The 22,500-nt window shown below is 43.0% G+C and overlaps 1 protein-coding gene across 4 annotated transcripts in view; it reads left to right on the top strand.

Annotated features, from left to right (window-relative positions):
- The window catches only part of LOC142877440 (copine-8), an 84,200-nt gene that overhangs the window by 33,461 nt on the left and 28,239 nt on the right, over positions 1-22,500 (top strand). For all 4 annotated transcript variants that reach the window (XM_076012084.1, XM_076012085.1, XM_076012086.1 and 1 more), the window contains 7 exons: positions 9,632-9,695; positions 10,468-10,571; positions 11,103-11,207; positions 15,532-15,573; positions 16,933-17,008; positions 19,012-19,065; positions 19,501-19,562. In XM_076012084.1, coding sequence (XP_075868199.1) covers positions 9,632-9,695; positions 10,468-10,571; positions 11,103-11,207; positions 15,532-15,573; positions 16,933-17,008; positions 19,012-19,065; positions 19,501-19,562 — 507 coding nt within the window. The remainder of the gene's footprint in view (positions 1-9,631; positions 9,696-10,467; positions 10,572-11,102; positions 11,208-15,531; positions 15,574-16,932; positions 17,009-19,011; positions 19,066-19,500; positions 19,563-22,500) is intronic.

The following is a 22,500-nucleotide window of genomic DNA, read 5'->3' as shown; positions in this document are numbered from 1 at the left end:
GACGTGAGTCCTGCAAATTGTTGGGCATGGTTCTAAACGCTCTGTTCACGGAGATTTTTCAACACTGGGCACGCAATGACGTAATTGCGTTCCGGAGCTCCTTTCATGGCCAAGCTCAGACACACTCTCGGACTGGTTCTGCCCTCCCCCACTCTGCCCCGGAAGTGATTCCGCAATGCGCTGCTCCAAGAAAATGTTTTTTCGGTGTCAGGGAAATTAAAAAATATAAAATAAAAAATACCGAGCGACTACTGAAGCACCAAGGACCACAACCGTCGGAGTGGAACGAACAGAGAAAATGTTGGAGGTTTGTTCAGCCTCATGCGGATGCGATGGAACACCGGTCTGCAGCCAGACCCCTCTCGTCCGGTCGGCAACGGGAGTGAGACGGGCTCGACTCGGCCGGTGGACGACGAGAGAATAGTCAGCCACGGCAATATTTGAAAACATGTATGAGGACTGTGAGTGTATTGTGACCTCAAGCAACATTAGTTTTAAGACTGAATTGTGTTGATGAACTGTTAGCCACCACCGCTAATTCCGTGCTCTGCTTGTTATCTGTGTTGTGTTCGCTAGCAGCGAAACTGAAGAGGCAGCGATTTTGACTGGCAAGTTTCACTCCTTATAGCGATGTTCACGCTGCCAGCATGGTAACATGGGTTGTATAGAGTCTTCCTGCTTTGTGCTTGGTGTGGACTTAAGTTGTGCAGATATTCTTGTCTAATAATAAACGACTCTATGACTGAAGTGATCGTTTCAGCGGACATATTTTCTCTGCTTGGACAGTGTTTTGATACAAGTCAACAGTTATGAAACCAAATCATTCTAAGCCCTATGAAAATGTCGCGCAAAAATACAAAACAAAAGCACGGTCAGTACACAAAGTAAAAGATATTTCCGGGACACGGAAGGCACAAAAAACGTCCAGGGACCTTCGGTCCGCCTTGTGGCCATAACTCAGCCCGCGCTGGGTCCGTACGAAGCTGGATTAGCCGGTAAACAGCTGTTAAAGAGTGAAGCCTTCACGACGGTAAGTGTTTAAATTGTGCCTGTTTCATAAAGTTTGACGTTTCCTCTTCACTCCTGCACCGGCAAACTGAGGAAGTGAGGCACAGCAGCGATGAAGAGTGTGACCAATCACAGTGGAGTGGGCCGGGTGGGGGCGTACACCGGCAAGGCTGGGGGTGGAGTGAAGTGAAACAGAGCGTTTTCGCGGGATGCAGTAAATATGAGGAAACGAGCCGCGAGATACGCAAATCTAAAAAGCTTTCAGCACGGAAAATCGTGTTTTGCTGTTCTGGAGGGGCCAGACATCAAATACAAAAACCCGGAAATTAGTACAATAGGTGACCTTTAAGTTACATATAGAGCAGGGTAAAAAAAAAATTGCAATTAATTTGTGATTAATCGCGAGTTAACTCAGGACACTATGCTCTTAATCGCGATTAAAATTTTTAATTGACTGACAGCCCTAGTATGTATATGTGTATGTATACAATGTACTGTATGTATATATGATTGCACATATATACATACAGTACTATAGAGACTATACTTACATATATTCTAGATACTATATTAGATTGTTCCTGCTGCTTTTCTTTACTGTCGGACTGCAACGATTCTTCGAGCAACTCCAGTAAATCGATTACAAAAAAATAATTGAGGAATTTCATCCGCTTCGATGCCTCGTTTAATTAAATTTAAAGTTTAGTAATAAGAGGAAGAGACAGAAGCGGTTGAAGGTGTGGGATCACTTCAAATTAAAAATTAAGGACCACATTGTGGTGTGTGTACAATAACAGCATAACTTCAATGCTGCAGCACCTCAAAAGAAAATATCAATTTGATGGCATGAGCGGACGACCCGAGACAAGGTAAATTCAACATAAAGTTCATGATGTAAACGTTATTGTTGTCAACGTCACGATTGTCCAAGAAACGTTGTTGTGATGAATTATGACGAACATTAAGCAGTGGTGGAAAGTCATGACTGCATTTTCCGGACTATAAGTTGTTTCATTGTTTAGATCGCATCAGTCTAAAAAATGTGTCATGAAGAGGGGGAAAAAAAAACATATATTAGTCGCACAGGACTATAAGTCTCAGTACCAGCCAACTATAAAAAATAATAATCCAGAAAATACTTTTAACTACATTTGAGTGAGTTAGTATTTCCTTTGTTTAATACTTTTACTTCTACGCCACTACATCTCAGAGGAATATATTGTACTTTTACTCTAGCTTAATCGGATGAAGCAATAAATTGGTTCTCTCGTCCTATCGGAGTTCTCACCTCGTCCCCGTGTTCATGCAGCTGAGAAATTCGAATATTTGACGGGAACATGTCCTCCTCCCAACACTAGGGGGTGGAGTGAGTCTTTTCAGCTGGTCAGCTGCTTTCGGTTGACATATTAAATGCCGGGTAGCCCTGCATTTGCTGCGCTCCCTTTTTAAAAAGGTCTCCCTTGCGCGTAATTTTAATATGTCCATCTCTTTTAGAAGAGAAAGCATCACCCCGGTCTCATCCTCTCTCCCAATGTCAACATTCTTATTCACGTTTGCCAGGTTGTTTTGCGCCGTCTGTTTTGTTAGACAATGTAGTTGTGTGGTCATGAGTCGCGAGAGGGAGGCGTGACGCGTGCGCACTCGCGTTGTCCAGTTAACAGTCCGACTAAGGCGTATACATGGCAGAGAAATTCGAATTCCAATCGCATTGGGTGTCTCAGTCGGAGTTCTCCGATTCCAATCGAAGTTCTCAAACTCCGATCATAATCGGAGTAAGGCAATAATTTGAATTTCTCTAGTGCCATGTAAATGCACTGATTACATTACATATGTTGTGAGCATGTAGATCTTCTATTAACAGATTAACAATACCACATGTCTATGAATTTTAGTTTGCAGTACATTGGGTCGTTAAGGCTTATTGTATGATGAGACATTTAGCCCTCAAAATATCTATTAAGTAATAAAAAAAAATGTCACCTCTTTTTCAGTCAACCATCACAGCCTCTTGTGGACATGTTTCTTCTCAAAACACCAGCCTGCACCCATGTTCAAGCAGCTGTACTGACAGACAAAGAAATGTATTTAATTTAATTTTGTGTCTCAGAAAATGTTAAGTTGGCAGTAATTAATTTATTTTTTATTGGAAATTTTGACTGAAACTGTTACTTTCCATAATATGCATGCAATAAAATGAAAAATCTGTTTTTTCTTAAAGGACACAAATTGGTTATTATTATTATTAAGTTATCGGTCTTACTATCTATTGTATTTTCATAATTGGACTTTAATTAAGCAAACCTATGTTTTATCCGATTACTCGACCAAAATACTACATAGCTGCAGCCCTACTTCACTGTTAATGTTTTTTTTGTTGTTGTTTGCACGATCTCTGGTAAGCTTTGCCACTTTTACATTTCACTGCATGTGAATATGAGCATGTAACAAATAAAGTTCTTGAAATCTTGTCTATCTATCATACTCTCCTTCCCCCTTTCGCCAAACCCTCCTCGGCCTCCGTTACAAGGGTGTGCAGCATCAGGGGATCGGAAACATTAATGGCCCATGGGAAAGGCAGCCCATAATTGTCGGATGTCAGTGAGTCAAGGCAACAAAGGACACACACACACAAACACACACCTGTGCCGTTGCACAGGTGTGTGCCTTTTTTTTCTTTATTGGAGACAAATCTTGAGCAGATTTTACATAAAAACAGAGATATGGCCGAGTGTGTGTGTGTGTCCGGGTGATCGGCTCCGATTGATGGATTCTTCTGCCTTTTCTTTTCTACACTATTGCAACCGGTTTTCTCAATCAGATACTTTTTCTTCATCATTGCCTTAACAAGTGTTTTGTTCACAGACATGTGGTTCACCTAGAAGTGACCCCCAGACTTAATTACCTGATTAGAGGATTCACAGGGCCAGATCCACAAAGCGATTGCCCGGCTTTTGCGCCAGAAAATCGGTGTAAATAGCGCCAAAAACTGTGATTCCGATGCACGGAGGGGACGCAAACATGAAAATCGGTGGAAAATATGCCGAGGCGCAGGTAGCGGCAGGGCTGCGCCAGACTCATTTGAATGTATTTAAATGAGTCATTGCGCGCAAAAGGACACGCCCCCTTCTATGCAAATATGCCTCATTCAAACAGCGGCAGATCCAGAAAGAGTTTGCGCTCGTGTCCGCACGCAGTTTGACAGACGGAAAGACCGCCGGCCAAAACCAGGCGCAGCTTCTGTCTGTCAAAGTGTTTCTGGCTTCTGAGTGAAACTTTCCTCTCTGAAAAGCCTGAAATATATATATGGCTCCCCAAATCTTATATATAGATAGGCATAGACTACAGTATATATGCCAATATTTTACATAGGCTATGGAAAACACAAATGGTACTCAGGTGTTGGTGATTGCCTTGCTTATATAATGACTAACGCGTCTTGCGTCTTGACTTTCTTTCCATTATGGCAGCAGTCTTGGTAAGACGGAGGAGGCATCGTAATGCAGGCGCGCACAGGAGCTCTCAGGTTGCGAGACTTGCGGGCATGTTTGCGCATGCATGTCATTAGCACAAAACCTTTGTGGGTACCCGCAGCTGTGGCGCAGATTGCAGCCGCAATCTCGCCGCAAAAAGCGCCGCATTTTTACCGCTGCGCGCCCTTCTTTTTAGGATCTACCCCATAGTGTTTTCACACATACCCACACACACACACACACACACACACACACACACACACACACACGGCGACACGTGCGTGTCCAACACGTCCCCGGCTGAGCTCTGATAAAACTTCTGAGTGCTTTTCCGTGTCTGCGGAATCGACTGCGAGGTATCGCGGCGGTTTGCCCACAATCGGGTGGGGAGCATCTGAATTTGCTTCTCTGCCCACGTCCAGGTTGTTGTCGGTTCGACGAAGAAAAATAGACGTGGATCTTCCACTACGTCTGAGAGATCCAAGAGATCCACAGTGTTTGTTTTTTTTTCTCTTCAATTTTATTTCACGAGTAAGAAAAGAATGGAGGCATCATACAGTACAGAAGTGCATTGCTGCCACTCTGGAAATAAAAGATAGTGTTCAGTATCAAGTTATAATGAGCAGGTTAAAACATGAAACTATCATGTCATTTCATGACAATTTTCACATAACATGAAAACTATCAAAAAATGTCACAAAATAACATGAAACTTTCATGAAAAACTGTGAAACCTTCACAATATAATGTGAAAGTTTCACGTTATAATATATAATAACTTAACTCAGATGGTTGCTGGCTGAGACAGAACCAAAATGAAGAGAGTTTGAATCGAAAGAATCAAACACGCTATTTTTGGCGCCTGTCTCGTTCCAGATGATCATAAACCAGAGAAAGTGATCATCTTGCCCATCCACACACACACACGCACTCCCACCCTTGGCTGAATCAGTTTCTGCCAGGTGATTTGAATGGCGACCCCCCCTAAGCTTTCGTCAGCCCCCGAGACCTTTTTTAGAACTCGTGTCAAATGATGTTTTCTGCCCCCACCCTTCTCTGAGTGCACGTGGATCGCTTTGTTAGAGGGCTTTTTTTTAGCCTGTGGGTTGGTTGCCACGGCAGCAGAGACTCCAGTGCAACGTCGTTCACAATGCATACAGTGAAAAAACTGTAAAGAACAGCAGAGAATACCCTCTCGTCAGAATTGTTTTTTTTAATTAAAGCTTAATCAGATCAGTTTTGAATTTGTTTCCATACCAATTGCCATTTTCTTCTCCCCTTTCATTTCCAAACTTACTTACGTCATAAAATTTACCTTTGTAAGAATATGTCATCTCCCGGTAATAATGATAAATCTTGTTGATGACGTAATTACGTGCGCAACGCACTTGCTGCTAGCAGCCGGCAGCTCATGTGTCGCACTGATAGCGCACCCACCGTGCTCGAGAATCGATCGTGGATTCTCGAGCACGTGGATTGTGAAAATAAACACCACGGAAAGGATTTGCAAACATCCTGTTTTACTTTTTATTTATTTTCTTTTGGGTCGGCGGACCGGGATGTTGAGGCAGGAAACGCAAAAATGTTACAAACTTTTACTGGCACAACTCCGAGTCAAAATTAGCATGGACCTTTTCAGGCTTTGTGTTCTAAAGTTACTCGAAGCAGACGTTGAACTCTGTCGTTTATCCACACCATCTTTTCTAGAGCAATCTTTCTTTCTGTTCTCTGTGGCGCTTGTTTTTAGTGAGCTACTGCTTCTGCAAGCACGGCGTGCTTTGGGCGTTCTTCTTCTTCTTCCTCCTTCAAGGAATAAACTTGCGGCGCCACACCAGGCCGGGCAAAGGTACTACATCATTTTCAGTCGTTTCCCGCCATGTATCCGTGTAAACGGGATTTATTTTATTCATTTATTTATTTATTTATTTCAATACAGCCTCATGTAAACGCGTTTTTTTTTTTGAGTGCGGTTTCAAATATATGCAGTTTCCAAAAAAAAAAAAAAAAAAATCCCAAAACATGGAGTTGAATTGTTTTATATTTTTTATCGTCACTTTTATCATTATCGCAATAACTTCCAGAAATTATTATGATAAAACTTTTAGTCCATATCGCCCATCCCTAGCCGTGAGTTTGTAATGTTTATATTTGTGAGCGCACTTCTTTGACACCTGGGTAGGGTGTGTGTGTCACTGTGGAGTGTAGCCACAACGCTATTTGATGACATTCACCTGTGTGCCTCGGATGGCTTGGTGTGGTGGGGTGAGCGTCGGAGGTCATTGTGATAAAGAATAAAGTAAATAAAAAAGAACCTTGAAGCAAGACTGGATTTATTTTTGCATGTGCGCCAACTCCTTTGTTTAGCCCACCGTGGCTTATTTATTTATCGATCGCCAGTTAGCCGCAATACGTGCTTTTATTTTGTAAAAGTGTGATGCTGGCTTCTGCAGAACCAGAAAAGAAAAGACTTTGTTCATATGGTAGAACATTAAAATAAAAGTGCACGATACACTTCTTTTAAATTCATTATTGGATTTTGCGTATACTTTGTGATTAATCTTGATTAATCTGGGAAATCATGCAATTAATTGCGATTAAAACTTTTAATCGTTGCCCAGCCCTAGTATATAGTATATATATTTATATATGTGTGTGTATATATATATATATATATATATATATATATATATATATATACATATATATATATATATACATACATACACTGTGGATCAGACCAGCCCCAGACCAGAGCCTGCAATAGGCGTGAGGTCAGAAACACAACCATGTTGCCTCTCCTAAATGGTGTGCTTTTTACCTTTTGAAAAAGGGAAGTTTAGGTTCCAAGCGAAAGGAAGTTGAATCATAACGGCAAACCTGCTGCTGGGTGTTTGTACCAAATTTCTCCACATTTGTGACGAGCCAGAGTTGAGAAGTAAAGGGCCTATATTGTATATAAATACCTATTTTGAATATTCTCAGAGCCACCTCAAACATTTAATTCCCCAGAATGATTTTGAAATCTACAGAAATCAGTTTACCGTATTTTCCGGACTATAAGCCACTACTTTTTTCCCACGCTTTGAACCATGCGGCTTATGCAAAGGTGCGGCTTTTCTGTGGATTTTACTTCACCCGCCAGGGGGCGCTTTAGCAGGAAGTGCAAAAACTAGACAAGCGGCGACACGGAGAGCAGCGGTTTCAGTGCGCAGGAGGAAGAGGAACAGTGACAGGTGGTTTCTGGGTTCAGTGTTCATGAAGCGACTTTAATGCTTCCAGTGCGCATGAAGAAAAAGTGACAGCGGTTCGACCCCGCAAACAGGATCCGCGGTGCGAGTCCAGAGTCGCAGGCTCGCAGTCGCCGAACCGATCAGCTCCGCGGACCTGTTTCCTGACCAAACACCTGCGGCTTAAAGTCCAGTGCGGCTTGTATATATTGTATATGTAGTAGAGCTGTCAGTCGATTAAAAAAAATTATCCGATTAATCGCATAGTTTTCCATAGTTGACTCACGATTAATCGCAAATTAATCGCATATTTTTTATCTGCTCTAAATCTACCGTAAACTGATATTTTTCGATTTTTTTAATAATCACATCACCATGGGAGTAGGCAGATACTTGCTTTCTGCAAATGCAGCATGTTAATTCGTGTTGGAGCAATGACAAGAACTACTAACAAAACAAAAGATGCATAGGGTAACAGATGGGCATAACTGTAACATTACATAGTAATGATTACTACTAACAAAATTTGTATATTATACTTTTCAACTCGAACTTGAACTATTCATCCCCTTTTTTCAGCAGCCATTAACACAAAAGGATGACACTTATGCATTGCATAAAACTGTGATGCACAAAATAAATTAAATGAAATGAAAACAATAAAAGTGTGCATTAAACAGGGGGCAGTGCAATACAGTACAGGACTCAAATGATATAGTGCAGTTAAGCAGTAGCCTATAACAGCTGTTCAGCATCCATAGTAATCAACAGTCAGTGCCATAATCATCCAGTCAGTGTCATATTCATCCATAGTCAGTATAATAATCATCCAGTCAGTGTCATATTCATCCATAGCCAGTATAATAATATTTGTGGTTGTAGTTGTTCTACAAGGCAGTATATACGTATAGCCACCAGAGGCGATACAAATGATATCGCGCAGACCCTCATCCTCCACAACATTAATTAGCCTGCAAGCCGTAGCCACACCCATTTAGCCCCCGCTGTTGAAAGTTGGCGTGTGGTGGACGCGGCCAGTGGTCTCCGTGCCACACCATCCAACGTGGTTTGCTTTACCTCAGAAGGGGGCGATGGGCTCTCTGCGTCAGCTGTATGCTTCGCAGACAAGTGATACGTAAGACTGCTCCTACTCCGGTGGAAACTAAATACAACTTTACAGTAAATGCATATCACTTTTGTCCTGTCAAGACTGCCATCTGGCAGGGTTTTGAAGTGGAACTTTCCATTTACAATTGACGCCTTATCCATGTTAGTCCTTCCTAGTGCTCATCTACGCTCAGTGTCTTTTTCTTTTTTTTGTTGTGTTTACAAGCCGGCTGCAAGCGTGTGACTGTGTGCTGTGAGTCAATTCATTTCCCGTTTCCACAATCTATGGAGCGGCAAAAGGTTCAAAAAACACTGTGTGCGTTAATCGCGCGATTAAAAAAATTGTCGGCGATAAAGCGGTGTTGAGTTAACGCGTTAACTTTGACACCCTTAATATGTAGACATTTGTTTTCCCCCCCAAATTTAGCTGGTGCGGCTTATATTCAGGTGCGCTTTATAGTCCGGAAATGATGGTAGTTAGTCCTCTGTTTTTAGCTTCCTGCTAAATATGATCCTTTGCTGGACCTTGACTGGAACTGCCACGAACTTGTGAGGGTTATTGGAGCCTTATGTGACGTCACAAAGGGTCTTTTTGCACACACTTCCTGAAAAGTGGAGGAACTTTCTCAGGAAACATGTTTTTTTTGTTTTTTTCGTTTGGAATCCCTGCTGCTCTGCTCATTTTTTTCTTTCAATTGTTGTTTTTGGCTTTTGGGCCACATGGTTTGCAGCAGAGGCGTATTAAATGGAGGCTGCATTGCCATGACTGTGTGATGTGACCCTTTAACTCTTTCCCCTCGTCTCACTGTGCTCCTGCAGAGGCATCCCGGGGAAGAAATGCGGGACAATTATTGTGAAAGCCGAGGAGCTGAACAACTGCAGGGTCAGTACGGACGCGCAGCTGATGATGATGATGATGATGATGATTGAAGTTTATTCTGAACGTATAAAAAAAGAAAATTAAATGTAAAGAATACAACAACAAATGATAAAAAGTTATGTGTTCAACAAGGGTTGGTAGAAGTGGAAGCGTATCTAATCCCGCCCCTCCTTCTCCTACACTAATGATTTCCTATGCATCATGTCTGTCCTACTTCCCCAATCTTGGTACCACCAATAATAATATTAATCATCAAAATAATAATAGCAAAATAAATTATCACCAAAGTGATGATAAAGATTATACAATGTACTCCTACCCTATACATACATCTGCATCAATGTTAAAGGACAAAGGACGGCAGACTTTGTTTCAGTGCATTTATCAAGTTGATCAAGTCTATCCAATTTTTTTTTTTTTTTCTGTTAAACTTGCTGCCAACCCAGTCAGAATTTTCCTTCCCTCTGGAAATACGTAGTTGAGTCTGTGGGCTGCTGTGCGGGGACGAGGGGTATGAATTAGTGGCCAGTTTCATATTATTTCAGAAAACAACAATTAAATGCAGCAATTCAAGTCTCCAGCTACATCTTTAAGCGTTCATTCTTCTTTGAATGGGTATTTGACTCCTGATGTTAACGCCATTCCACTTGAGCTCTTTCGTCACAGGCAAATAAAATTACCCCTCCACCACCACCACCATCCTCCCAACTTAAATTCAAAATGCCATTGATGGAGACGGTGTGTTTCATCTGCTTCCTCTGCCTTGCTTCCCCAGGAGTCGGTCATGATGCAGTTCTGCGGCAACAAGCTGGACAAGAAGGATTTCTTCGGCAAATCCGACCCCTTCCTTGTCTTCTACCGGAGCAACGAGGACGGCACGTGAGTCCTCCTCACCCTCCTCCTCTTTCATGCCGGCCTTAGCTCTGTCAAGCATCTGCTGGAAATTGGGTTTCATTGATTTGCCTCAGATCAAAAGCCATGCCGGGGCTTGTGGCGTGTGCACCAATCCTGCGCGGATGGTGTGTGTGTGTGTGTGTGTGTGTGTGTGTGTGTGTGTGTGTGTGTGTGTGTGTGTGTGTGTGTGTGCGTGCGTGCGTGCGTGCGTGCGTGCGTGCGTGTGTGTGTGTGTGTGCATTCAATCCAGTGCCCCACCCCACCTTTCTCCCCACTACCCCCGCCATGCAGATGTATGACAGGTCAGATAAGGCCTTGTTCTCCGAGGGCAGGCGATACCCGGGTCTACCTGCTGGGTGAGGAGGCTAATAAAATTGTGTGTGTGTGTGTGCGTGTGCATGCGGTGTGTCCCCCCTGCGCTCATGTGCACATTCAGCAAACACTCAGAATCTCTTTCAAACTGCCCTCCCTCTCACTTTATTTCTACCTCTCGCTGTGTGTCCCTCACGAGCGCAGGTTCACCATCTGCCACAAGACGGAGGTGGTGAAAAACACACTGAACCCTGTGTGGCAGGCCTTCAAAATCCCTGTCCGCGCCCTTTGCAACGGCGATTACGACAGGTAAGTTCCTGTCCGAGCGTGCTCAGGAAGTAAAGCTGCAGCCTGGGTTGAATACTAAGTCAAGCCCAATGTCTTTCTGCATTTGAAACTGTATTTGATACATTTTTAATCAAAATGTGACACAATTTACAGCTGCTTCTGGCTGTTCCAGCTTGTGTTCCACTAATCAATCCTGCACCCGATTTGCACCTGAACACACCTCTATACTTTTGGGTAAAAAATGGGAAATATCTTGTCTATATTTGCTGGTGGGAAATTGCGCGAAAGTCCCGGCAACATTTCGTTACATTACGTTTCGTTGGAAATCAAGCTAAAGTCCTGCGTAAATCGCGCTAAAGTGTCTTCGCGACTCTCTCTCTCTCTCTCTCTCTTTCCATGCGTTGGAGCCAAACTACCGCCTACGTAATTTATGACTGTCCTCATGCAGGCCGGACAGGGACACGCAGCGGGCTGGATGTGGCCCGCGGGCCGTACTTTGCCCAGGTCTGGTGTATGGGCACTGCTGTTTTTTTTTTTGTAAAACACACTCACAATGTACTTATTTTGGTGGAGGTGGAAGTAAATTCTATGAAAGCTTAATCAACATGCACATTCTCCTGAAATGCGTGATGCAGGGAGCAAATCCCTAGACACATTCACTACCAAAAAAAATTACAATTACAATTTTTCTTAATTTGCTTAAATTCTGCCGACTGTCCCATTTGTAATTGCTTGTTGATCCTTAGGGCGTGTTCTCATTGCCTCGCCATGCCTCGCCACGGTGTGCCTCGGTACGATTGTGTTTTCATTGGGTCTGTGATGACGAGACCGTGGGCGGAGTCAACGCAGTAAAGCGGGACAATGTTTTCGACGGCATTATTTCTGTGCAATACACAACAGCGCAGCAATGGACAAAGTAGAAGTTGTTTCATACCTGCTGCTTGATCTGTGGTGTGATCCGAGGTATTTATAGGAATCCACAGCCTCCACCTTCGCTCCCTCGAGCAGGACAGGCCGTGGTGTTGGTCTGGACCTCCTGAAGTCAATAACCAGCTCCTTTGGGCGTGTCCCCATAGCACCACCTGGCCTCGCCTCGCCACGGTTCGATTGTGTCCCCACAGCCCCGGGTCCACGAGACCGTGGGCTGAGTCGACGCGGTAAAGCAGGACAATGTTTTCGACGGCATCATTTCTGTGCGATACACAACAGCGCAGCGATGGACAAAGTAGAGGTTGTTTCATACCTGCTGCTCGATCTGTGGTTGCTTTTCTGTTAAAGAAAGAACAGTTTTCCTCACTGAAGTCACAGTTGATCATTTATGCAGGCAACATTTATAATTTATTGTTTCGTTTTCTGTGAGAGTAAAGGTGTAGTTCAATGTTTATATGTTCACCAAAAGTAAACACGAGACGGATACAACGGGAAATAGCATTTATTTAAAAACAAACAAACAGAAAAACAGGCAGTAAACACGCCGACTTATTTGAAATAGCTGCCCTAGCGAGCAAAGGACGACTTTGTTAAATGCCGCGGTGTTCGAGGCTTCCTTGTGGCGAAGAGCCAGCTCCTCTCGTCAAATCAGTATTTTCTCTCGCCTCAAGGCTCCTCGGATTCCCTAGCTTACCGCGCTTCACGCAGGAGCAACTCCATTTGTTCCGAGCGCTTTGCCGTTTGCCGCTCGTCGTTTTCGCGAATAGGGTTGAACACACTCGCCCAAAAGACTAAATAAACATGTATTGAAAAAGCTGTTTTCAAAAAATGTATACGCATATAAATGTATTTGTACACAATCAATAGTAGCTACTTGTATTCACGGTAAAATGTACCTGACACGGAAGTTCCGCTTCGAAGGAGTTGGCGCCGGTGTCCGCTCTGACAGGGAACATCGACAAGGACACTGAGCCAATCCAGTGCCCTGCTCGTCGCTACGTCACCACTAAACTCGCTTCGTCTCGCTTGGACCCTGGGGGATTGAGGTACCAAAACAGCACCCCCTACAACCGTGTAGCAGCCAGTGCGAACGCCCTACAACCGTACCGTGGCGAGGCTATGAGAATGCCCCCTTAGTGTCCCCGTGTAGCCTGTTGTATGCAAACAACTGAGGAGTTTGGTGAACCAATAGAGGCCTGACTCAAATTTTAGCATATCTGGCCCACACGGAAATTGATCCGATTGATCCAATAAGCTCATTATGGAAGTGGAATCAAACTGCATCTTATCAGTGGGAGACTCGAAGCGGCCTGTGTGCACATTACAAACAGAAACAAAATCACTGGTCTCAATCACACACACACACCCATGGTTCCCTGCAGCAGCCAGAGAAAACTGATAAGAGCTCAAGCTGGCAAACAACAGAGAACGGCGTTCTTGCAGGTGCTTCTGTGGTTGGCCATCAGTGTAGGATTCAGACATGTCTGAAAAACTCGCTGGGTATTAAAACGCACACAAAGAAGAAACAAATTGAGGGGATAAAGAGGAATGAGAAGCAGAGGAAAGGGAAGAACAAATGAATGCTAACATGCAAGTTTAAAAAAAATTAATAAAAACAGTACCGTAATGAAGTCATTCTGTATTTTTTTTTTTATCAAATTAATTTCCAGTTTTTTGTGATTACCTCTCGTCCATTTTTATTAATGGAAATTATTTCAGTGAAATTGTGATAACCAAGCGAAAGGTAATGACATCATTGTCGGACTTGTAGTGACTTCCTTCAAACTTGGATTTGGAGCAGTTGGTGACAGTGTCGGCACCAAGGGCGACGTTTGCTTCACACTCTGTGGCTAGAGCTGCTGTGGTTAGCTGCTGTGTGTCACGGTGTTTAGGTCAGGGGAGGGCAAACTTTTTGACTGATGGGCGACAATGTGTTCTAAAATTTGACAGAGGAGCAGATGGAGTGTTTTGGTGACCTACCTCGTTGGAGAAAAAAATATCATGGGATATGTAGAAAACATGTACTTTAATGCCGATTGAAAATAAACCAAAGCGTTACAAGAATGACTCTTAAAACACTGGAAAAAAATGAAATACAGCTATTTTATGACTAACTTAATATTAATATAATTTCTTCAGATTGAAAAGGTCAGGTCCCATATGACCCCTGGGCCATAGTGCCCTGCCCATGCCTGGCTTAGCTCATCTCAGTCCTGGAGTGAAGTGCAAGTCGTCCACTGACAAAAAGCATCCGGTGACGCTTTTCTATTGTAAAAACGCAGCTACGGCGATATCTGCGCTAATCGCTTCGGAAGCAGTTGGCCCAAATGTCACTTACTGCTCAGGTGCTTCGTCAGGGTGCATTCAGGGCAGCTAGCATAACCCTGACCAGTCATGGAATCCATACAAAAATTTGAGATTATCAGGACGGGTGACCAGAGATTAGCTCCATCCACCTCTCCTTACCACGGGAGTCCCTTTTTTGTTTTGCTCTTTTTCGTTCCACAGCCTTCTGGCTTCACTCATCGGCTTCAGTCAGCCTCCCCTCTGTTAAATCGCTGTAGAGTCTATAGAACCGCACGCCGCCCTCCCACTTTCCTTTCCGTTGCCTCGCTGGTTATAATTAGACACAAAACAAATGATGAGTCTGGAGATGAGAGGAGCGCATTACGGCCTGGGTTGTTGGAATGAAGATAAGCTGTTTGTTCTAACGGCTTCCAAATCCATAATGACAAAGGTATCAATGAAAGTGGCATCGGGGTGTGTGTTTTCTTTTTTTTTTCTTTTTTTTTTTTTAAGTGTGATTCACTTGAGTTTACTTTAACGGTGTCTGGTTGTACCACAAGTGGCTTCTTTTAATAATAAAGTTTTTTTTTGTTTAGTTTTAGTTTTAGTTTTCTTTTTAACTCCGATTCGCACGTAAACCGTAGCTATTCTTCCTGTGGCTCATACACATTCGTCACATTCACATGTTTTTTTATACATATTACATTTTTACACATGTAACATAAAACATTGACAATGAAAAAAAGTAAAACTTCAGAAGAAGATCACAGTCTGAAGAAGAAAGACAGAAAAACATTAAGAAAAGACAACGAACAACAGACATGACAAGCTCCCAGATTTGAGTTTCATAAACTACTGACCAACAATACGCAAGCGTAAGAAATACTCTGACCGCCTTAAAATAAGGTAGAAACGGACATGTATCCAGCATTCAAAATGCTCCCACTAAAAAAAAAAAAAACAATTTCCCGAAAGAACACGTCGGACACCAATCCAGCACAACCAGCCTCCAGTCAAAACGACATAACAAAACCCAATAAATTGGCCAGTAAACAACACCAAATGAGGTCAAAAGTCATTTATCACCTGTTTAGTCACCTGTTTACCATCCTATGTCTTTTCCCAACAGAGCTATCAAGGTGGAGGTATACGACTGGGACAGAGATGGCGGGTAAATACCCTTTGTGTGTGTGTGTGTGTGTGTGTGTGTGTGTGTGTGTGTGTGTGTGTGTGTGTGTGTGTGTGTGTGTGTGTGTGTGTGTGTATTTTAACAACTTCACAACTTGTTTAGCAAGTCGCGCTACTGCATGTTCAATTTTTGCCAAGCTAGACTCACTGTTCTGGGGAAGATCTCATTGTTTTTGTCAAAGCTCACGTTTTCAATATTAAGTAATAAGGTTGCTGTTGCTTTTTAAGTGTGTAAATAAGAGCCAGTCCCAGTTAATTAAAGCGCCTAAACAGACTCTCAGCGAAAGGGAGCTTCTGCAGTTGGTGTCAGTTAAAGCTGCTCTTTGAGCTTTGTCTCTCCAAATAATTGAGCATAATGGCGTCGCTGAGTCATGGATGGAGGACGTCTTCTCGTACGCGTTTTTGTTTTTTACAGTCAAAAATAATTATTCCAAAGGACTTTTGACAATGTATGGACTCAGATCCATCTTCCTCTTTGGTTTTTACCGACTTGTCTGCTGTCGCTTAATGTCAAAGGACGCCTTTGCATATTGCAATTAAATGCTCCGAGTCAAGGTGGATATTTCAGACTTGAAATCTCCTCAATCAATCCAGTGGATTGGTGAATTGCCCAATGATTGGAACGTTATCAGACTCATTGGCTTAGGGGCAACGTGGTTCTTTTGCGTTTTCTACAAATTTCTAAAATATACGTAGTGCAGCGCTAGTCCACTACATAACGGTGGCAAATTCAGTGAGGGACGATCATTTGAGGAGGCCCTGTGAGGACTCCGGGTCACTGTTGATAAATCGGCCGTAAGCAGCGACATCACTGCCCTCCGCTAATCTGATCTGGGTAGCATCTTAATTAACCCACCTGTTTTTTCAGTTAGTAAGGAGGAGGCGTGGCTGCTGACAGCCCTGACAAACAGATGAGCAGCATCAGTTCCTGAGTGCCCATGCTTACTTCTTTTCTACTTTCCTTTAACACTCCACAATGTCTTTCCTTGTTTGATCTGAAGGAGGGAACACGGTGACTTTTGTCTGTTTGACAGTTTTTGGTTGATTTGCTTCCCCAGTGCAGCTGAGGAATCTTTACCATTCCTAACAATCCGTTTGGTGGAGATGAGCAACATTTGTCTTAATCAGTTATTCCATTTTTTTTTTTTTTTAATTCAGTTTCCTCCCCCCTTTCTCTAACACACGGTATTGAGACATTTAGTAGAAAAACAACATTTTACCTTGGGTGTGTAATATTTACCAGAGTAACGTGGCACTCTTTGAATACCCCTTTCTTTTAAAAAAGAAAAACATCTTGACTCTCTGATCTTCTCACCTTTTCTCCCTGCACTTCCTCCCCCAGCCACGACTTCATCGGGGAGTTCAGCACCAGCTACAGAGAGCTGTCCCGTGGGCAGAGCCAGTTCAACGTCTACGAGGTGAGTTGGATCTGCCGAAGAAGGGAAACAGGTATCACTCAGCTTATTTGGAGGTGCGAATCAAGTTGTGAATTGAATTAAAGGTGGCATTGCGCCTTTATAGGTACCATTTGGTAGTTGTGAATTTGTGAGGCCCTTGTGTGCTCATTTAGCTCAAAAACTCCAGACAAAGGAGTACGGAGAGCTCTCCAATGTGTAGCCCTGCGTAAAACAGCACATTGAGCCCTTTGTTTGGAGCATCCTTCAAAAATAAATGCTTTCCACTTCCCACTAAAACTAAGACGCCTTGTCGGATTGAAATGGGTCAAAATCAAGGCGACCACATTTCAGCATCAAGACACCTGGTTGGGTTAAGCTGCTCCCTTTGTGACATCACAAAAGGTGGACCTCTGCGTTTCAGAAGCAAAAATAACTTAATGGGCTTTTATTATTTCTGAGTTCATTGGCTGTCTACAGACACTGACATCACTGTCAGTTTGTTGCAACTGTTTCTCCTCTGTGTCTGCTTTGGAGGGAGAGTAGAGCTTTTTGCCATGTTGTTGCAACGTAAATCATAAAAAAACAAAACAAAAAACCCACAGGGCGTTAAAGTGTAGAAAAGGAGAAAAAAAAAACAGTTGAACCCAGCAGAGCGTAGGAGGGTTCAGTTCATTAGTCCGCTCCGCTGTCAGCCCTGACAGCTGTGATGCATGGCTGGCTGATTTACTCCTGGGAAGAATTGCTGTCGCTCCATTATCGATAGGCCCCACATGGGGGACTATCTTTTTTTTTCTTCTTACTTAAACAGCTGCCATTCGACTAATTGCCCTGAAAAAGGTGCAAGCCGCAACTTTCCATATGGCAGGCTGCGGAGAAGCGGAGTGATTTTGAAACAAATATCAAGGGCATAATAAAGGTCCTTGTGCTTGTGAACACCAAGGACAGACCCATAAATCCACACGTTTGCGATGTTCTTTCCCCCCCCTGAGTTTTTTCTCTCCCCTCCGTTCAACCTTGGCTCACTTTAATTCGACTGCAAAGGTCTAATTTAAAAGCTCTTCTACTGTTGTTGGCAATTCAAAACAGGTTCTGGCTAATCCATGTGGCAGAGGAGTAAATTTAAGGCATTGGCCCATTCGAGTTGGAGCACTTAAAGCTAAAATAGATTGAGGAGGGTGGCTCAGCAAAAATAATACAATAATTGTAAATTATTTGGCTGTTTTGAAATGTGGGAGGAGGAGAAGTTCCCTGTGAAGAAAAGGCATGGAGTGATGGTCAGCCTTCCCACGGAAAACCTGTAAAAGTCATGGAATTTGTAAATGCCATTCATCAACCAGGCCTGGAAGTCATGGAACGTTGTAGAATCACTGACAGTTTTGGAAAAGCCATAAAATTTGACAAGGGCGATTACGAACTGGCAGAATTTGTTTGTTACTCCACCCCAGTGTTTTTCAAACTTTTTTTGAGCCACGGCATATTTTCTCGCATTGAAAAAAAAAATCACATGGCACATCACCAACCAAAAATATTATAAAATTACACTTCTCAGTTTAATAGTGAAAATGCAGTCCTTTAATTTATTTATAATGACTCAGTGTGACACCTTGAGCTGAGGAGAATAGGCTGACACAGTCACTCCACAGTGAAATGTTTTTATTTTAAATTTTTTAGATTATGTGAAATTGGATAATTTTCCATGGCACACCTGACATTATCTCACGTTGCACTAGTGTGCTGTAGCACAGCAGTTGAAAAACACTGCTCTACCCTGGCGTGTTCTACCGTCCAGGAACCTTTGTTTATATTAAACTGAAGACCAACACAAATACCGTGTCTGTATTTTAAATGCATGAAGCACTTAATGTAGCCTAAGATCACTGGCAAAGGTTCACGTCTTAAGTGTGAAAATTATGTGTGTGAAAAGTATTTATAGGTCACCGTAAGGTCATGGAAAAGTCGTAGAAAAGTTTTGAAATTTTCTCCGTGACAATCAGTCCGTATCTTTTTCCTTGATCTTCCCTCAGGTAATAAATCCAAAGAAAAAAGGGAGGAGGAAAAAATACCTCAACTCTGGAACGGTGAGTGAAAAAAAAACACTTCAGTTTTGTGAGTGTAAAGCACTTTAGTTGTGTTTGTAGGTGGGTGACTTTGGCTCAGGAGGTAGAGCGGGTTGTCCAATGACCAAAATCCCAGTCTGTCGTTGTGTCCTTGGGCAAGACACCTAACCCACATTGCCTCGTACAAATTTGAGTGGATGTTGGGTGGTGGTCGGGGGGGCTGTTTGGTGCAGACTGGCTGCCACACTTGTGTCAGTCTGCCCCAGAGCAGCTGTAGCTACACATGTAGCTCACCACCACCAGTGTGAATGTGGTGTGAACGAATAATGGGTTCAGTTGTAAAGCACTTTGGGTATCTTGAAAAGCGCTATATAAATTCAAGCCATTATCATTATTATTATTATTATTAACAAAAGAGCACGGCTGACCTTGACTCCCCTCCTGGGTGACTTTTAGGTGACGCTGCTGTCGTTCCTGGTGGACATCGAGGTCAGCTTCTTGGACTACATCAAAGGCGGGTAAGTCCAACGGGGCCTCGCCTCCTCCTTACTTTCTCCTCGTCCTCCGTTTCGCCTGCTGCTTTAACGGGCGGTGACTGCCTGGGTTTAGCGGCCCAGCTGGGGGACTCGCGCCGGCGATAATTATCGCCGCGGGAGAGAGGCCACCATGGCGGGTAAGTCCACATTTGTGGCGCGTGTGGCACGAGAGGGAGAGCAACAGATGGGCCAAGCTTGAGCGGAGTTCAAAGTGTGTGTGTGTGTGTGTGTGTGTGCGCGTGCGTGCGTGCGTGCGTGCGTGCGTGCCATCATTAGGCTGGGGGCGGGGGAATTGTGTTCACCGAGCAGGGACACGCTTCAGTTCTCAAGTTTTCTCAGTTTCACAACGGTTGTGAGTTAAAGAAGAAAAGTATTAAAATACTGCCCACTTACAAGCCTAAGCTTTGCTTTGCTGCTTCTCGGTGCACACACACACACACTGGGCAAAAAAGTAGAATGCTCAAGTGGAAATCGCTCGATCTAATTAGAGGATTTTTTCCAAGACGCAAGCACTCTGCAGTGCACTTCCTGTTTGCTTCACTTGCGCATCAGCGTGACACACAAAAACATATATGTTTACTTACTCTCCCTGCGATCGCTGTATAACTTGGTCATCTGATCGCACGGTGAAAACTTGCCTATCTGCTAGTAATCTGACTGTTGCCACTCCCACAACTTTTGGTACATTTCAACTTGAAATTAGACCAAATTGGACAAAACAAATGTGCATTACACCATATTCAACATTTTTTTTTTAATAGCGATGTAGATCAACAAAAAATGTTTAAACCAGTATAAAAATGTATGAATTTGGTGCTCTTCAACGTTTGGACCTTGGTTATTTTTTTTTTTTGTCTTTTTGCAACCAGTTTTTGGTGGTCCCTGCTGGCCGGACGATAGATAGATACACATGTACATATATATATATATATATATATATATATATATTAAAAACCATCATGTATTGGTTAGGTCAAACCAGAGTGGTTAGGTGGAGGGAGGGCTAACCCAGAAACGGCATAGCTGAGCTCTCAATATGAGAAAGCGTGACTCGTGTGGACTTCATCTTGGTTTGTCATTTGCTTTAAAAACATTTTTTTGCATGAGTTTTTTTTTTTTGAAATTCAAACCCATTCCTGAAGGAATGGGTTTGATGCACAAATATGCTAATGACACCAGAGCGCTTCGGCCCCAACACACATACATTCCCTGGGTCACCATCAATGGGGAACACACAGATTCCTTGAAGAATCTGTGTGTTCCCCATTGATGGTGTCTCTGCCTTTTGTTTAGAACTTTCCTTTGAAATGTTGTGAGTGTCAGTGCGAGAGGTATGAAGGTCTTGGTGATCTATTGTTGCTGTGGAAAATTACCCCTGATGACCAAAAGGTTCCCGAGTAGGAAGAGTAGATCTGATTTGAATCTTTTAAATATGCATTTTAGCAGTGTCTCTGTTCTGGGAGGATATTTAAGGGAAAGAACAAGAATCTGAAGCTCTCTTTTTTCTCTCCTTTTCTGGGACCCACTCTCTCTCTCTCTCTTTTTCCTCTCCTTTTCTGGAACCCACTCTCTTTTTTTATTCTCTTTTTCACTCTCTCTCTCTCTCTCTCTCTCTCTCTCTCTCTCTCTCTCTCTTCTTCTTCTTTTTCTTTGACTTCTTGATTTGTTTACCATCATTTTTACACAACCGGTCTGTTACATTTTTGCTGCATTTTTACTCTGGACATCGCAATAAACTGGTATGTTATCCATTTCCCTTCAGTACCAACTTGTTGAGACTTTTGTTCTATGTAGAGCATAATCTGACATTAGATGTTGAATAAGTCTTCAGTTATATGGTAGATTTATCTGAGTAATGCTAGTACTCTTTACCTCTGAGTTGAATAGAAAAGATTGAGTATAATATCTCAACCTAGATGTCTGGGCTGTTCTTCTATGTTAAGAAGGTCACTGAATGCTTTGTCTATATCTGCCATCACTGAACTAAGATAGGGATTAATCAGAATCCCAAAGACCTTAGTTATATGGTAAGTTTCACTGGACATTATTCAAACCCTTAACCTCTGAGTTGGTCAGATAAGATTGGGTATCATGTTCAATAACCTCTGAATACCCCAACCCAGACATCAGGCTATTCTTCCATGTTTAATGAACAAACTGAATAGTTTTGTTAATTTATATAAGCCATCCCTGAACTGAAGACTAATGTCAGATCACGAGAAGTTTATTATTATTGAGTCTATATTCTTAATTGTTAATCAAGTCTTTCTCTCAATCAAGATATAAAAGTAAAGTTATTATTATCAAATGGAGCCAGATTAAATTAATTATTATGTATTTTACTTTGAAATCCTCACCTTGACACCGGAACGACGGAATACGTATTGGGGAGATATTACTATTTGTGTCTAGATATTTCCTCCCCTACACACTCTCCCAATCTTCAGGCTTAGATTGAAGATCCGTTGTAGTGGATCCCCCAGTTCTTCAGCGCAGGTCTTCAGTAGTCTTGGGCACAACTTGTCCGGGCCTGCGGCTTTCCTGGGTCGAAGCTTCCTCAGCTGTCCTCTGACCTGGTCTGTGGTGATGAGTGGTGAGAATTGTGTCAATGTGGGGGGTGGTGAGAGGGGTGTTGTTGAGTTTGGCGGAAGGTTTGTGGAGGGGAGAGGGGGCAATACCAGGGGTGACCTATTGTGGTGTCTGGGGGAGAGGTTGGAGGGGTGAAGTGTGTGTAAGGGAGTGGGCGAGATGGCAGGGGTGGAGGGGGGAGGAGGAGGTGGCTGTGATGAGGGCGGGGGTGGGGGAGGCAAGGGCTGGTAGAACCTGTTGAAGAAAGCATTCAGTTTGTTTGCCCGCTCCATTGTCCCCTCCAGGGCTCTGGTGTATAAATATATACAGGGGTGCACATAACTTTTTCAAC

The sequence above is a fragment of the Nelusetta ayraudi genome, unplaced genomic scaffold (genome assembly GCF_046127955.1).
Source record: "Nelusetta ayraudi isolate G7.1 ecotype Tasmania unplaced genomic scaffold, CSIRO-AGI_Nayr_v1 ptg000135l, whole genome shotgun sequence".
NCBI lineage: Eukaryota > Metazoa > Chordata > Actinopteri > Tetraodontiformes > Monacanthidae > Nelusetta > Nelusetta ayraudi.
The sequence above is the reverse complement of the archived record's forward strand: the minus strand, read 5'-3'. Positions and strand labels throughout refer to the sequence as shown.